This window comes from Pleurodeles waltl, chromosome 1_2, assembly GCF_031143425.1.
Source record: "Pleurodeles waltl isolate 20211129_DDA chromosome 1_2, aPleWal1.hap1.20221129, whole genome shotgun sequence".
Lineage (NCBI taxonomy): Eukaryota > Metazoa > Chordata > Amphibia > Caudata > Salamandridae > Pleurodeles > Pleurodeles waltl.
Genome location: NC_090437.1, coordinates 799,740,440 through 799,758,767, shown reverse-complemented (window position 1 = coordinate 799,758,767; position 18,328 = coordinate 799,740,440). Strand labels below are relative to the sequence as shown.

The 18,328-nt window shown below is 42.6% G+C and overlaps 1 protein-coding gene across 8 annotated transcripts in view; it reads right to left on the bottom strand.

Moving 5' to 3' along the window:
- The window catches only part of CLCN3 (chloride voltage-gated channel 3), a 517,267-nt gene that overhangs the window by 211,360 nt on the left and 287,579 nt on the right, over nt 1-18,328 (bottom strand). For all 8 annotated transcript variants that reach the window (XR_011205536.1, XR_011205538.1, XM_069244222.1 and 5 more), the window contains one exon: nt 1,070-1,257. Coding sequence is in view for 6 of the 8 variants with exons in the window: in XM_069244222.1 (XP_069100323.1) it covers nt 1,070-1,257 (188 nt within the window). In the remaining 2 variants the exon portion in view is untranslated. The remainder of the gene's footprint in view (nt 1-1,069; nt 1,258-18,328) is intronic.

Here is an 18,328-nt window from a genome sequence, read left to right as displayed (position 1 = left end):
GCCTGTGAGGTTTCTTGGACATTCAAAGAATAAGTGTTGTAAGGAGGTATTGGAGGAGTCAGTCACTCTTCCACTCCTGTCAACAGGGTGACAGATCGGAACAAAATCATCAATGCTGCTGTGCATCTGCACAGAGGTATGATTCATGAATGGGGCATGTTTCCCAGCTGTGAATCAACATTGTTCGATAGACTCCATGAGTATGTCAGGTCCCTTTCAGTCTTGCTAGAGTACAGATTTTGAGATTCTACTGGTCCCACTGTATCTTCTAGGCAAGGTTTCCTCAGTCAGCAGTCACTTCTGCCATTTTCTGTGCAACCAGATTTTACCAGAATCCACAGACCACAAGCACCTTCTACCCCTCAATCCAGTTTCTTTATTTAACCCTCTCACTCCTTTACCATGTAGCTGTGGGCAACTATGATAAAACAGAATGTGCATTTTAGGCCTACCAACTAATCCAATTATCTGTGTGCTCCAACTGTGCACCCTTCCTCGGCCCACCCTCAAGGCAGCCTTGCCCATTCAGAGGTGAGGTGTAGATGATCCTGGGAGGTAGATGTTGTCCACTGCTGAGTAACAGTCGCTTTCTCTACTTGTCTCTAGCATCATTTTTGTTTCTCATGATGTCAATTTATAGACTTCCTCACTAGCCTGCATCATTCTAATCGGGAATGTCCTTTCCAGTTATTTTGTTACTGGTTACTTTTGTGCTTGATTCTTTTTGTTGCGCTGAGGGGGAGGTACAGGAGTGCATAAATTGAGATTGCAAACTTGGCCAGGAGATCACAAGTAGCACCATTTATATGATCATACCACTCCAAAGCAATAGTTAGATGAAAATGTAACACTGCATATGTTCTCATATGGAATTACAAAATAAAGAACAAAACAGATTGGCTAATTGAGAGAGGCTGTGGTAATGATGATATCTGCTTTTCACCAGTTAACCAACAGTTGTAGGTACTTTATAAACATACACATTTGGTCTATTCATTGATCTCTCGTGAATGTTGAAAACAAAAGCATACAAAGTTGTCTTGTAAAATATTGTTCAGGGTAAACTTACATGTTCTTCACCAATTATAAGTTCGGCCCAGGTTTTCCACGCCGGACATCTGCCTCTCTCCTCGAACGTTGTCTCATTGGATCCCCAGCAGCACTGCTCATGGTTGAACCACAGAGCCTCCAGGCAAATCCCTTCTTTCAGGTCGGTGAGCCAATCTGCAGCAATGTCTATCAATCCAGCAAGCGCTCCTGTAAACCAAAGTTTATGAGCACAAAAAGTTATTTCCAAACCTACTTCTACAATTTGGCACTTTCACTCACTTGAATAATAACTGTGAATTTCAACAGAATGGTTTATCAGTAACTTCTTCAGTATACTAACTAAAATTATTTTCAGCTTAGAAAAAAATATTGTTGTTTTGTAATATCAGCTTAAAAGGAATATCTGCAAATGTTTAGCAAACAGTCCATATAGTATACCATGTACAATGCAACAAGGAAGTAATTCAAGGTAACACCACTGTAGTGGGTGCTCTATCTTAAAGTCAACAGAAATTGTAAATAAAATATTTTCATATTTTGAACTCAAAACACAAACACTGGGTGACAGTGTCCTTTGCCTTCATCAACTTGCTGCACTGCAAAAATGGAAACAGCAGATTTATCTCTGTGAAACTGAATCACCGCAAGTGGAGGAAAAACTTGGCTAACCCAAAGTTATGAGCCAGAATCAGAATGTAGATACTTTCAGGGTAAGTTATAAAAGTGTACTGACACAAATATACCTCAAATGAATCAACACTATTTTACGAAAACACTAAACAAAAACCCCAATATATAAGCTCAACACTGCCCTGAAAATAAGCAAATAATTAACAATAAATTCTAGTCAATACCTTTTATGTAAAGGGAATGCTACTTGGTTCAACAAACGGTGTGGAAAATGTGTTTTGCTGAAAATACCAGTATTACAGTTATAACACTATAGCAAAGCAATGCACCTTTAAAATATTTAAATTACATGAAAGTAGGGGTATGTGTTGAATTCCTATAGCCCGATGCACAGAACATTTTGTTTAGCGTCAAGGACAACTTTTTTTCAGATCTGGTTTGTCCTTAGGACATGTAGACCCAACCCCCTGCAGCACACACACTTAGGCTGCCAGTTTACAGTACAACATTATGGATCAGGAAAGGGCATTGTCTGAAGTTACGGTAATATTTGCGTTCATATGTCAATGCTGTTCAAGCTTGTATTATTGGTTCATTAATTAAAAGCCTTTATTATTAGGGTGAACGCTCTAAGGAAATGTTGTAAGCTCAGACTGCACTACTGAGAGTGGTTCCATAATAAAAATGTGTACAGATGTTTGCAAAGTTCAGTAATATGAAGCTATGTATAATGCTCCCAGAATGCTCTCCGGTCAGATGCAAATATTTGAAGAAGGTTGAAGCAAGTTTGATTCTTTGTTCTTTGCTTTCAAAATAAAAAGTTCACAAAAAATGATACTAGGAAAAATATGTTTTGCTAAACTACTGTGAAATTTTAGGTACCATTTCTTTGAAGGATCATTTGGTAAAATGTGTTGATACATTCTAAAATATTCATAACTGAAAGTCAGTGAAATCATTTTTAACAAGATTATGGGAAACTTGAAAATGAAGAAGCATTGGCAAAGCCAAAAGATCCAACATTAGTGGTTAGCCTTTTGGATTTGTTTATGAGAGTCTTGTTTTGACATGGTTTTTCTAAAGCTTTATTTTTGTGGGAGCTGTCGGGCCCACATCATTATAACAAACAATGGCAAAATACAAAACACTTTTTGGTCTAAAAAAGTGCACATTGATCAGTAGTCCTTCGCACTGAACTAAACTACTTTGTGTGCAGATATGCTGCTTGTAAGAGAGCAGAATGTTGTCACTCACAGTGATAATAATTTACTTTTATCACATTTAGCAGAAGCTTAATTAATAGGCATCACATATTTTGATAATTTCATAAAAGCACATTTTAATGCTGTCTCTTTCCTTTTATCTGTTAGACCTGACAGCCTTAGGGAGGCCATCCCTAACTTTGTGCCTGCCTCCCTCCACTTTTTAGACACTGTTTTTGCTGGTTTTAAGACTCTGCACACTTTACCACTGCTAACCAGTGCTAAAGTGCATATGCTCTCTCCCTTTAAACATAGTAACACTGGATCATATCCAGTTGGACTATTTAATTTATTTATAAGTACCTAGTAGAGTGCACTATATGTGCCCAGGGCCTGTAGATTAAATGCTACTAGTGGGCCTGCAGCACTGATTGTGCCACCCACTTAAGTAGCCCCTTAACCTTGTCTCAGGCCTGCCATTGCAAGGCCTGTGTGTGCAGTTTCACTGCCAATTCCCCCTTTTTTACAAATAAGACACCCTAAGGTATGCCCTGGGTATCCCCTAGGGCAGAGTGTTGTGTAGGCAAAAGGCAGGACATGTACCTATGTAGTTTACATGTCCCGGTAGTATAAAACTCCTAAATTCGTTATTACCCTGCTGGGAGGCCTCCTCCCTTCAGAGGCTAACATTAGGGCTGCCCTCATACATTGTTTGAGTGGTAGCTGCGGATCTGAAAGGAGCAGGAATGTCATATTTAGTATGGCCAGAATGGTGATATAAAATCCTGCTGACTGGTGAAGTTGGATTTAATATTACTTTTTTAGAAATGCCACTTTTAGAAAGTGAACATTTCTCTGCACTTAAATCTTTCTGTGCCTTACAATCCACATCTGGCTGGGTTTAGTTGATAGCTCCTTGTGCATTCACTCAGACACACCCCAAACACAGGATACTCAGCCTCACTTGCATACATCTGCATTTTGAATGGGTTTTCCTGGGCTGGGAGGGTGGAGGGCCTGCCTTCACACAAAGGACTGCCACACCCCCTACTGGGACCCTGGCAGACAGGATTGAACTGAAAGGAGACTTGGTGCACTTCTAAGCCACTCTTTGAAGTCCCCCTCACTTCAAAGGCACATTTGGGTATATAAACAGGGCCTCTGCCCCTACCAACTGAGACACTGCCTGGAGAAGAAACCTGTAACCAGAACCTGCATCCTGCCAAGAAGAACAGCCTGGCTGCCCAAAGGACTCACCTGACTGCTTTCTGTGAAGTACTGCTGCCTTTCTGTTGCCCTTCTGCCTTGCTGCTCTCTGGATGAGGTGAAGAAGTGCTCTCCAGGGGCTTGGATAGAGCTTGCCTCCTGTTCCCTGAAGTCTCAGGACCAAAAAGACTTCATCTCTTTAAGAGGGACTTTTTGTGCGGCGAAATTTGACGTACAGCCTGCCAGGAACGACACACAGCCTGCCCCACAGTGAAAATGTCACTGCATGCTGAACCGGAACAACGCAGCCCGACTTCACAACGAGAAGATCGACGCTGCGCCAATGTAGCGACAGGAAATTTGATGCACGGCTCAATGGATCGACGCACAGCCGACCCGGAACGACGCAGTCCGACTTCCAGAGAGGAATCGACGCAGCGCCTGCTGTGCGGTCGAAAATTCGATGCAACACCCACCGGATCTACGCAGCTCCTCTGACTTCATCCTGCCAGCGCAGGAAATCCAGGCACTGTCCCCGGTGCATCTAAAAACCCGCAACCCGAAGAGGATCCACGACAAGCACCAGAAATCGACACCCAACTGTCCCTGCATGAAAACTAAACGATGCATCACCGTGTGCGGCCCGAGAAATCGACGCACACCCCTTTGTTTCCACGCTTCTCCTCCTCTGCGGTTCCTTGCGGAGATTTTTCACGTGAACCAGGTACTTTGTGCTTGAAAGAGACTTTGTTTGCTTTTAACAGACTTAAGACTTTTTATATCCATTTCAATGATATCTCATCATATACGTATTGCATTTTAATTGTTTTGACCTGCATTTATCCAGATATATATTATATATTTTTCTAAACACTGTGTGGTGTATTTTTGTGGGGCTATATGGTGTTATTGTATGATTTATTGCACAAATACTTTACACATTGCCTTCTAAGTTAAGCCTGACTGTTCAGTGCCAAGCTACCAGAGGGTGGGCACAGGATAACTTAGATTGTGTGTGACTTACCCTGACTAGAGTGAGGGTCCCTGCTTGGACAGGGGGTAACCTGACTGCCTACCAAAGACCCCATTTCTAACAGTATCTATAAGGTGCGCTTTGTGGTCACCCACCTTACAAAGAATGATTCCAAGAAGGTGTATGAATGTACACTGTTTAAGAGCTGCCCTTCTACCATCTAAAACATGACTCTTCTTAATTTAGTTATTGAAAACATTTTAGTTTTCTCATAATTAGCCTCTGGCTGATTTTGATCACAATAGCAAAATTATTTTTGTACGGCATATTATAGTTTAATGCTAGTTTGCTCCAAATGGACAACATAATTTGCAAATTGAATAATAGTTGTTTGCTTGTCATTCAATTTCAGTGGGCAGGGTATTGGATTATTAAGAGACTCCTCAATGTTGGTTACATATAGAATCAAGAGAGTTGATGTGAGGAATCACCCCTGACTTAATCCTTTGTTTTAATTGGAATTTGTGCAACAAATTGTTCTTATTGTCTTGTTTGACTTGAATCCAGTTACATTATTTCAGACTTGTAATGGCTTTCAGCAATTTCACTGGGAGTCACCACTTCATGGCTCACATCTGGATTTAATGACCAATAAAGCAATAAGTCTGTATTCAGATGGACCTTGTTTATTGGCTTCAGTTTTTAGAGTGGATAGAAATCTGATCCTTGCTATGAAGAAGGGACTACACCTATGTTTAACAAGTATTAAATCGAGCTTCCATTAATTCTGCTCAATATTTGAGAACATATTTAAAAATTGCAGACAGCATATTATTATGGCCAAGGACTGAGTCTTTTCTAATTTTGATAATTATTTTTTTTAAACTGGCAAATGGTTGTCCATTTGGTTTCCGCCCGTAGGGACTTTGACTTACTGTATCCTTGTAAATAGTTCTCCACAGGAGGAACTGATATCTGTGTGAGGTTTTTCACTAGACCTTCTTTCAGATTTCTCTAAACGTATAACGAACAAACAAATTCTGTCCAATTATCAGCTGTTAGAAATTACAGATGAATTGCTAATGGAATATTTATTTACATATGACCGAAAGAGGCTAACATTCCTGGAACAAGGGGCCTTGTACAGGTCGACCCACTGACAATCTTTATAAACCCTCTTAGCTACCTAAATACTTTTGATATTTTTCTAAGAGTTTTCAGTTTCATGAATGCTGCCAGAACACCATTTGACTGTTTAATTTGTGTTTAGCTTTGTCTATAAATTCCCTTTTTTTTTTGGAACGAAGCTCCAAAGAATACTATGCATTTTGTTGGTTGAAATACTGATAATGAAATATGAGAACCTTTGCTTAGCATTTCTATCTTTAGCTGTATGATTACACTGCCCCATAACCTTGGTTTCATCTTTCCTTGATGACCACAGTTCATTATTATATGGCTTCTATCCCCCAAAGCTACTTTTTCTAACCAAATAGCCATTTATTTCTATATTTTGAGACCACATATTATTAACCAATTTCTGGGTTCCATGTAGAGCCCCTAATGGTTTCAAACTAGGGTTATTAAATTTAGCTATGATCACTAGCATTGTTTCAGGAAAGTGGTCACTCTCTCTCCGTTGTTACATTTTTAAGCTAGACAATTGAATAACTACAGGACAACACATATTGAGTTTGCTATACAGGTAAATGCTGTTGGGGTATCATTAGGCTTTCATCCATTAAGTACTAGTATAGTTTTTAATTTGTTGCCTCAATAGTCTTTTCTCTAAGGTACAGCAACTTGGTCTTAAATGTTCGAAATTAGGGTTTGATCCAAAGAAAATGAATCGCCAAGGCCTTTAAACACAAAAATGAAATTAAGATCATCTATAATACAGTCTAGCATACTGCTTCGTCTTTTAGAAATAAAACTAAAAGCTCCAACCTTCCCATTAAAATAAAGCATTTGTTTCTTGCAGATCTTTTTGTTTGTAAAATATTTAATAATGTGGCCTGTATTTTTGCTGTGTACTTGTTTCTGTATTTGTGTGTATTGTTTTGAGGTTCAAATTGTAAAATCTGCTTCAGCCGGGGTCATCTGCATCAGTTAGGGCTTCAACAGAAATAAACAGTCAAAAGGTTAAGAATCCTTGGGCTAAAATGTTTACCATGCTGATTGTGGTCTGGTCTGCACTGGTGTCACATGGGATTTATTTCAAATGTTCATGAAAGCAAGACTGGGTGGAAAGTGTGTTCTGTGAGTATTAATTGCACATACCTTTCCCAACTATGGGCTCATATTAAGCAGTGTTCAAGTGTGGACTGTATTCCGAAATGTACTATGGCTAAAAATGGTTTTATACCCCTGTTTTTTTAAGAAAGACTTAAAAACTTCTTCTATAAGTGATAGAAATAGTGAAATAGTGCGCTCCTCTTTAATGGTAAAGCAAGTGATTTTTTAAAATAGGACAAATGTGTACTTCTGCTAATTTTGACTGTTACATGCATCTTTAATGTCAAAGTTTAAGGAGATGAGAGACATACATTTTTATAGAGCACCAACTAAGGGCACTGCCATTTGTAGACTAATATGAGATTGAGATTCTGATAAGGCATCCTTCTTATTGGGTCTGCAATGTTCTTCCACTAGAAAGGTAGCAACTACAAAACAGTAGCATTATGGAGACTATGTAAAGCTATTACAATATATTCATATCACAAAAGGTTATAATTTAAGATGAATCAACAACAATTAGAGAGTGTCTCAGTAATGAAACACAAAAGCAGAGCAAATGAGAAGTGGATAGCTCCTGAAAGTCAGGAGGGAACATAGGCTTCCAGCAGGAAGAAATCCATCCAGAAGCTTTACTTGATATACCACTTGTACAGCACTGCCACATTTCAATCTTGACAAAGGGATTGGTAATGACTTACATCCTGATCATAGGCTTAAAAGAAGGTCAGAATGCTCAACTTAAAAAAAAAAAAAAAAAAAAAAGCATAATTGCAAAGTGATAGAATATGAAACTACTCTATGAACGTAAACTTGGGACATACACACTATGCGACCTCTACAACGAAAATAGGCTCACTCCATTTAATGAACTGACAGCAGAGACGGGTCTCCCGGTGGAACAATTTCTGCTATACAATTCACTGGTGATGGGACTATCTTGCAGGTATATGGCAACTGAATCCCCAACACACTTACTAATGCAATACATACAGGTTATGGGACAAGGCAGACACCTGATACGGTGGTTCACTAACACGCTTAGAATGTACACACTATATACCCACACTGCGCTGCGCACCAGCTGGGAGGGTGACTTGGCTGAACCCTTTACTGAAAAAGCATGGGAAGCGGCATTATCCAGCCATATCAGCATCTCCCGCAACTCCAGATTCCGCCTTATCCAATTTTATATTATTCACAGAGCTTACCTCACACTGGTCCGCATTAACAAATACTTCAGACATGTGGAAGCCGCTTGCCCCCGCTGTAGACTAATAGGGGTGGATATCCTTCACATGCTGTGGTTTTGACCCTCCTTAAACATTTATTGGCACACAGTAACGTCATGCCTATCGACATGCACATCACACCTGCAATTAACCACTTGGAAATCCTGTATCCTTGGTCTCTTCCTGAGAGATAGAAAGCATAAAGCCTCCACGAGATTCCTGGACCTCGGAATTCTAACGGCCAAGCGCCTCGTCACTAAGAGATGGAAAGCCACCAAGCCTCCATCCGTGCTGGTGTTGGAGAGCTCTTTTTAGGTGTGGGCAGAAGCTGAGGGAGTAGTGCTAAGACGCGACGACGCTATGGGCATACGTAAATATCCTCCATCTACTAGCTTGGACGCGATGCTGCCCCATCTACGCAAACCGGAACATGATACAGACACTGAGGACGCAGACGCTCGTAACACAGAATTAGTACTGGAATAGGCAACCCATATACTAAGATTGATAACTGAATCCTTAATGGCATACCTTCCTATATATGTCACTTACGGTCAAGACAAACCAGTAACAGACTACTCTAATGATGAACCTTGGGTATGGGGGAGTGACAGTTATGCAGATATACTGGGGGGCCCTCGGGCCGTGGGTTGGGTGGCATTTAGACCGGATTCCAAGTTCGTTAACTGTTTTTCTTGATTTACATAGTTTTTTTTACTGTCAATGCTGAATCTACAAGCTTATCAGTGGCTCTATGAACACGCAATTTATTTTATAGCTAACTTGAGAGGGCATCTGCTTCATGAGAAGATATTCACCGAATTGAGTAAGCTGAAATTAATCAAAACTTGATCTCAGTTGAATTTGTTCTATATGTCAACCCCAGTACCGTTTTGTTGCTAACCGCTATGATTGTTCATACATTCTACAAATAATCTTCTGTTAGCTCTTCTGCAATGAGTTCATATGTATAGATAATGTGTCCAGAATATATATCTATGTAGCGAATTCACATATCGAACTTGTATTAGGAAATCTTAAATGAATAAACAAAAGATTCAAGCAAAAAAAAAAAAAAAGGAAACTTGGGACAAACCGTCTGCATAAAGTACACTTCTAAATGAATCACTCTATGAGGTTGACATAGCTAGATGCCACGCACATAGAGTACTAGAGCAGATAAAGTCAACAAACAACAGAAATAGCGGGAAAAGAAATGGGACAATGACAAGAATTTAAAATATGGTCAAAGAAGAACACTACGAGCTCATTATCAAAGCTCCCCAACATTTCTTTTGGCCCACACTATAAATACCCATCCATTTTGTTCTCTAACCGCTTGTTTGACACAGAACAGACCAATAAACTTTAATTAGGCAAGTAGTGTACTGAGGCAGCTTTCAAACTGTTTGTTAAACACAGTAAGCTATAAGAAAAATATTAAATTCATACAGATGTATATACAATAACATTCAAAATAAGTAGTATCTGGGGCGTGGTCTGGAAACATGACCAACAGGATGTAAATTCATAGTCAGCAATACAAAATAATCCTGCTGAATCCTGTTCCATTGCCGTAACACACGGCTCCTTGGAGCAAAACAAGGTATCGTTGCTGCCTGTGACCCCTCCCGTATCAGAAAACTCTGGATGAAATGACAAGCCAAGCTACAGCAAAGGGGGGAGGTGGAGACCATATCCTGTTGGACCTGGTCTTGAAGGGTGTGCAAATCTCCGTCGTTGCGCCTGACTCACAGCAGACCTGCCCAGGGGAATCTGCTACATAGAATCCAGTCTGCTTAACCTGAGTTATCAGGATCACAAGGCTGTGTAAATTCTAACACTGTGGGAAGCCGCAGGCACAGCGGCAGCAAGGGCTGCAGTAATGATAGACTGCTAGAGACCGGGCCTTATTGAAACTGGGCCTGTGCGTGGACCACGCCCTACAGCATACCGGGGCTTCCGATTACCCCAGGGCTGAGCTGTGATCCCCAAGCTTCCTCTGTGTGGCCCATGCTCCGGGAAGCTGTGGGGGCGGAAACGGACTATGCACCTAACTGCCAACATCAGAGAGGCCCTTTTGAGCCTCAGCAGCTGCTGCCCACATTGGCAGGCGATAAACCTGGACCAGCCGCACATTCCTAACCTGGGATGCGTTGGCAGCCACAACCTGTGACAGCCGAACATCCAGCGCACAGCGGCAAGAAAGCAGCTGAGCGGCCTGCAAATATATCGCAAGTACGGCCTCTGGTCAGTGCGGTTAGTACCTATTAAGGAAGGAATAACGACTGCTTAAAGCACCATAATCTGCATGTAGACGCTAGAATGCACTGGTAGAGAAGGGGAGTGGGGGGGGGACGTTAGGTGGGGGCTTTATCACCTGTGGTCTGCCTGGTCTCTGTCCCCACCTCTAATGAACGATTCGTTTAAGGTGAACTAAGGGGATTGGATGCAACTCCCGGGCCTACAATGAGGCTATTGGGGCACAGCCTCTAATCCTCCTTGACTTCATGGGGGTGAATCCTGAGTCATCGGAGGTGGTGGTTGGGTGGGTAGGGGGTATGGGGGGGTTTCATAACCACCAAAAATGTTGGCAATAAGGTGCACAGCGGGCCCTGTGGAAACTGATACTGAAGCGCTGAACTCTGTCTGGGCATGCATCTTTCCTCCGGGCATGAGTCGCTGCCAGACATGGGGAGCACATCCCTGTGGCCTTCCGATCACAGACACGCCAGAGAGACCAGCCCTAACTCTCACCCCCTGAAGCCAGAGAAGGTCACAATCAGTGAGGATGGCACCAAGGAGTTATGCACAACTGATTTGCCAGCTGCTGAACAGACTACAGACCCAAAAACGCTATAGACGGCACTGCTACAGGTATCCCCAGCCCAGCCCCGGACTTTTTGCCTGACACTATGGATGCTGTGGAGAAAGGGATGGAGAGCGACTGAATGGTATGCATCTGGCTGCTTAGTTGAGAGGAAAGCAGCTTGAGGATCCTTGGCAAGACTGCCTGGTGTGTAAGTGTTTGCGGTGAGAATGCATGGGGTGATGTCTGAGCATGTAAGCCCACCTCCTGTAAATGTGTGTAGAGAGCAGTGGAGTCAGGAATTAAATACAGGATGCATATTTTATATTTACTGACTGTGTGTCCGGCATCAGTGCACTGTGACAGTGAGTAACTATAATACAAAAGCGAGAGATAATAACAGGCTTGACTGACCGGGATGCTTTCCAGAATTTGTGATCTAGCCAGTCTCTGGGGGTTATTCCAACTTTGGAGGAGGTGTTAATCCGTCCCAAAAGTGACGGATTTACCACCAGCCGTATTACGAGTCCATTATATCCTATGGAACTCGTAATACGGCTGGTGGTATATCCGTCACTTTACCGTCACTTTTGGGACGGATTAACACTCCTCCAAAGTTGGAATAACCCCCTCTGTTGGACAGGCTGGGATGTGGTGCAAGTCCTGGCACCTGCAATGACTGGACATTAATAGCCAAATAGTTGTACTGTTCTTGTCTGTGGGTGGTGGGGGAGGAATTAGTTTATGTTATTCGTTTGTTATTTAAGTTTTTCAGCAACTGACAAGAGGCATGGGGGGAGAGAAGGCAGCACATACCACGCAACTACCACAGGGATGGGGGGGGGGCTATAAATTCCTGATCTAGAATGTTCAGGGACTGGGGACATACACTAATAGATACAGGGTAGTTACCTTCCTCAAGCATCACAAAATTGATATTGCATGTTTGCAGGAGACTCATCTAGATGATGCAGGTGCCACAAGATTGTCTAAGAAATGGAGGGGGCAAACATATCATTCCTCCTTCTCTATGCTAAGGGAACAATGAGATGGGTGGCTCTTGAAGTCCCCTTCTCCCTTACATATATGAAAGCAGACATGGGGGGGTAGATATGTCCTCTTACAGGGCGCCCCAGATGGACAGAATATAATCATAATCAATACATATACCTCCAACACTGACGATCCTGCCTTTTTTTCCACTCACTTCAGGACCTGATCACTCAGAAGGTTGCCTTGCCCTTGCTATGGCTGGGAGACTTAAACTGCATCCTGGATCCCTATCTGGATAGGACCCCGGCTAGGACAGGCACCCAAACCCAACATGACAGCAGCACTTTGAGGAGGTCATGGCTAACATCGGGTTGGTGGATGTATGGCGCCTAAAATATCCCAATCAGAGTATAAATACCGGTCATTCTGTCATGCACGGTATATACAGCAGACTGGATAGACTCTGACAGTGGGGTTTCCCAGAATAAAAGACATTCAGATTGTACACTTGGCATGTTTCTTATCTGACCACTCTCCAGTCTGCTGCATTGTCACGCTGGGAGCAGTGGCACCGGGATCATGGACCTGGCAAATGCCTGAGGGTACACTAGAGGACCAGAGAGGGCGTGAGGCACTGTCTGACTCACTGACAGGCTACTTTGAGTTGAACTGAGGCACTCAAAGCAGTCCTGAGGGGCACATGTTGGGACTGGTTTTTGGGGTCCATAGGCAGCTTCAGGCTGATCTGAGTAGGGAGGAAGTACTGCTAGCAAATGCTCAAAAGACACACCCACCTGGCGCAGCCTCACTCAGGAACGAACGTAACATATCTGGACTGACTACATTAATTCATTTTGAAACCTTACCAACATGACTGCACCACAAAGGCGATAAGTCTGGGTGCCTCCTAGCCTGGATTTTATGCAGGGAGTAGGCCCCTCCTATCACATCACTTGTAGCTCCGGACGATAATAGAGTTACCTCCAGACAGACATTGTAGAAACATTTTGTGCACACTTACAGCAGATATATACCGCAGACTCAAATATTAATAGGCATGTATACTCCGCCTTTCTAGAAAAGACTAGACATCTCTAAGCTTGGAGCGGCGACATCAGAGGCCCTCAACGAACAGTTAGAACTAGAGGAATTTACAGCGACACTAGGTAAGCTCCCATGGTCAAAAGCACCTGGTAGTGATGGCTTCCCACCTGAATTTTATCAAGTATTCTCTGGCACATTAGCACAAAGGCTCCTGTAAGTCTTCTTAGAGGCATCAGAGGCAGATATGCATGCTCTTTAAACCAGGGGGTGAGGCAGGCAATCCAGCAGCTTATAGACCACATACAATAATAAATTCAGACTGCTCTGTAAGTCTCTGGCCCATTGATTGTTGCCTCACATGCAACAACTGGTACATTAGGATCAACATGCCTTTATACCAGGAAGAAGCACTGGCATGAACATCAGACGTCTGGTGCCTGTCCTACATGAGACAAAACATCGAAACTAGGAGCTTGCGCTCATATATCAATCGGCCTGGAAAAGGCGTCTGACACTGTGGACTGGGGTTATTTACTCCGGGTGTTGCAAATCATGGGATTTGGACCTAGGTTCTGCAGATGCGTCCGGCTCCTATACACGGAACCGACCACGAGAGTGCGGGAAGGGCGTTACTGCTCTGATGCGTGGACATTGGGTCAGGGCACACAGCAGAGGTTCCTGTTGTCTCCGCTCTTGTTCGCACTCGCAATAGAGCCATTGGCCATATCGACATTTGGAGAACAGCATGAATGGGACACACAAATTGGCGAGACACAACATATTAATTCCTGTATGCCGATGATGCCCTGTTTTATCTCTCCTCACCTAGGGTCGCATTACTGCTGCAGTTGCAGCTGCTCGAGGTCTTCGGCAACATATAAGGTCTTTGCCTAAACCATAAGTCTTTGGTATTTCTGCTCACCACACTAGTGGTTAGCCAGTGGCCTAAATGCCAACCTTGGGACTGCGTGGAAACTGGAGCAGTTTAGATATTTGCCGATTCAAGTGGCACACAGCAGTGCGCTACACATCAACTAAACACGGGCAAAGTTTTAGATGCCCTGCGGTCATCCATGACCTTCTGGAGCACAATGCCATTCTCATTAATGGGTAGCATAGCCACAGCCAAAAGGGTACTGCTCCTGAGATGTCTGTACGTTTTGCAGAACTTGATTTGCCTACTCTCACCTAAAATCTTCAAGCAGCTTGATTCCATTCTTATCTCGCTCCTGTGGGTGGGCCAACACAGTAGAGTGGCCCTGACGACACTGACAAAAAAGTCTGAGGAGGGGGGTCTGGAGGTCCCACGTCTTGACCTGTACTATTATTCTGCACACCTTCACCATCAACATGCCTCTGAATGTCTAGCCACAGGTGAGGATTGAGAGAAACAGCTACTGCTGGGTAAAGCAGCACCCGCACATTTACCAGAAACCATACAACTACTAAAAAATATATAGATCTATACATATATATATATAGATTTATCTATCTACATGGATTTATCTATAGATATATATGTTTATCTATAGATCTATCTATATATAAGTCCATTTAGATAGATATATCTATCTACATAGATAGATATATCTATATAGAGATAGATCTATATATATATATATATATATATATATATATATATATATATATATTGAAAATGTCACTTACCCAGTGTACATCTGTTCGTGGCATCAGTCGCTGAAGATTCACATGTTTTGCATAGCTCGCCATCTGGTGTTGGGTCGGAGTGTTACAAGTTGTTTTTCTTCGAAGAAGTCTTTCGAGTCACGGGACCGAGTGACTCCTCCTTTTGTCTCCATTGCGCATGGGCGTTGACTCCATCTTCGATTGTTTTCCCCGCAGAGGGTGAGGTAGGAGTTGTGTTGTAGTAATAGTGCCCATGCAATGGAGTGACTGAGTATGTACCTATTTAAGGTTTAAATAATATATTTACAAATGTACAAAGCTTAAGTTAACTTCCGAACTGCTACAGGCTCCCGGGGAGGCGGGTGGGCACATGTGAATCTTCAGCGACTGATGCCACGAACAGATGTACACTGGGTAAGTGACATTTTCAGTTCAATGGCATCTGTCGCTGGAGATACACATGTTTTGCATAGACTAGTAAGCAGTTAACTCCCCAAAAGCGGTGGTTTAGCCTGTAGGAGTGGAAGTGGTTTGAAATAAGGTTCTTAGCACGGCTTGACCTACTGTGGCTTGTTGCGCAGATAACACATCTACACAGTAGTGCTTGGTGAATGTGTGAGGCGTAGACCATGTGGCTGCCTTACATATTTCGTGTATTGGAATATTTCCTAGGAAGGCCATGGTGGCACCTTTCTTTCTGGTTGAGTGTGCCCTTGGTGTAATGGGCAGCTGTCGTTTTGCTTTAAGGTAGCAGATTTGGATGCACTTAACTATCCATCTGGCTATACCTTGTTTTGATATTGGGTTTCCTGCATGAGGTTTTTGGAATGCAATAAATAGCTGTTTAGTTTTCCTGATGTTCTTTGTTCTGTCAATGTAGTACATTAATGCTCTTTTGACATCTAATGTATGTAGTGCCCTCTCAGCTACGGAATCTGGCTGTGGGAAGAATACCGGTAGTTCCACCGTTTGATTTAGGTGGAATGGTGAAATAACCTTCGGTAAAAATTTAGGATTAGTCCTTAGGACTACCTTATTTTTGTGTAGTTGGATAAAAGGTTCTTGTATTGTAAACGCCTGAATCTCACTTACTCTTCTTAGAGATGTGATGGCGATGAGAAATGCAACTTTCCAGGTTAGGAATTGTATTTCGCAAGAATGCATAGGTTCAAAGGGTGGACCCATGAGCCTTGTTAAGACGATGTTAAGGTTCCATGAAGGAACGGGTGGTGTCCGTGGTGGTATAATTCTTTTGAGGCCTTCCATAAACGCTTTAATGACAGGTATCCTAAATAGTGAAGTTGAATGGGTAATCTGCAGGTATGCAGATATTGCTGAGAGGTGTATCTTAATGGAAGAGAAGGCCAGGTTCGATTTTTGTAAGTGTAGTAAGTAGCCCACTACATCCTTTGGAGATGCGTGTAATGGTTGGATTTGATTCTGATGGCAGTAGCAAACAAACCTTTTCCATTTGCTTGCATAACAGTGTCTAGTGGATGGTCTTCTAGCTTGCTTTATGACTTCCATACATTCTTGTGTGAGGTTTAAGTGTCCGAATTTTAGGATTTCAGGAGCCAGATTGCTAGATTCAGCGATGCTGGGTTTGGATGCCTGATCTGTTGTTTGTGTTGTGTTAACAGATCTGGCCTGTTGGGCAACTTGACGTGGGGTACTACTGATAGGTCTAGCAGTGTTGTGTACCAAGGTTGCCTTGCCCATGTTGGTGCTATCAGTATGAGTTTGAGTTTGCTTTGACTCAATTTGTTTACTAGATATGGAATGAGAGGGAGAGGGGGAAAAGCGTACGCAAATATCCCTGACCAGTTCATCCATAGGGCATTGCCTTGGGACTGCCTGTGTGGGTATCTGGATGCAAGGTTTTGGCATTTTGCATTCTCCTTCGTTGCAAATAAATCTATTTGAGGTGTTCCCCAAAGTTTGAAGTAAGTGTTTATAATTTGGGGGTGAATCTCCCATTCGTGGACCTGTTGGTGATCTCGAGAGAGATTGTCTGCAAGGTGATTTTGGATCCCTGGAATAAACTGTGCTATTAGGCGAACGTGGTTGTGAATTGCCCAGCGCCATATCTTTTGTGCTAGGAGGCTCAGCTGCGGTGAGTGTGTCCCCCCCTGTTTGTTTAGATAATACATTGTTGTCATGTTGTCTGTTTTGACAAGAATGTACTTGTGAGTTATGATTGGTTGGAATACTTTTAGTGCTTGAAAAACTGCTAGCAGTTCCAGGTGATTTATGTGCAGTTTTGTTTGATGTACGTCCCATTGTCCTTGTATGCTGTGTTGATCGAGGTGTGCTCCCCACACCGTCATGGAAGCATCTGTCGTTATTACGAATTGTGGCACTGGGTCTTGGAAAGGCCGCCCTTTGTTTAAATTTATACTGTTCCACCATAGAAGCGAGAGGTATGTTTGGCGGTCTATCAACACCAGATCTAGAAGGTGACCCTGTGCTTGTGACCATTGCGATGCTAGGCACTGTTGTAAGGGCCTCATGTGCAGTCTTGCGTTCGGGACAATGGCTATGCATGAGGACATCATGCCTAGGAGTTGTAATATCATTTTTGCTTGTATTCTCTGTGTTGGGTACATGCGTTGTATGATTTTGTTGAAATTTTGAATTCTCTGTGGACTTGGAGTGGCTAATCCTTTTGTTGTGTCTATTATGGCTCCTAGATATTGTTGTACTTTGCACGGCAGAATGTGTGATTTCGCATAGTTGATGGTGAAACCGAGTTTGTAGAGGGTTTGTATGACCTGATCTGTGTGGTGTGAGCACCTTGTCAGTGAGTTGGTCTTGATTAGCCAGTCGTCTAGAAACGGGAATACGTGTATTTGCTGCCTTCTGATGTGTGCAGCCACTACTGCTAGACATTTTGTAAAGACTCTTGGCGCAGTTGTTAAACCAAACGGCAATAGTTTGAATTGGTAATGTATTCCTTTGAATACAAACCTGAGGTATTTCCTGTGCGACTGATGTATTGGTATGTGGAAATACGCGTCTTTGAGATCTAAGGTTGTCATGTACTCTTGTTGCTTTAGCAATGGTAACACCTCTTGTAGCGTGACCATGTGAAAGTGTTCTGATTTGATGTAGGTGTTTAGTGTTCTGAGGTCTAGGATTGGTCTCAGTGTTTTGTCCTTTTTTGGTATTAAGAAGTACAGTGAATAAACTCCTGTGTTTATTTGTGTTTCTGGTACTAGTTCTATTGCGTTCTTTTGCAATAATGCTTGAACTTCTGTTTCCAGAAGGTCTGAATGTTGTTTTGATAAATTCTGTGTTCTTGGTGGTA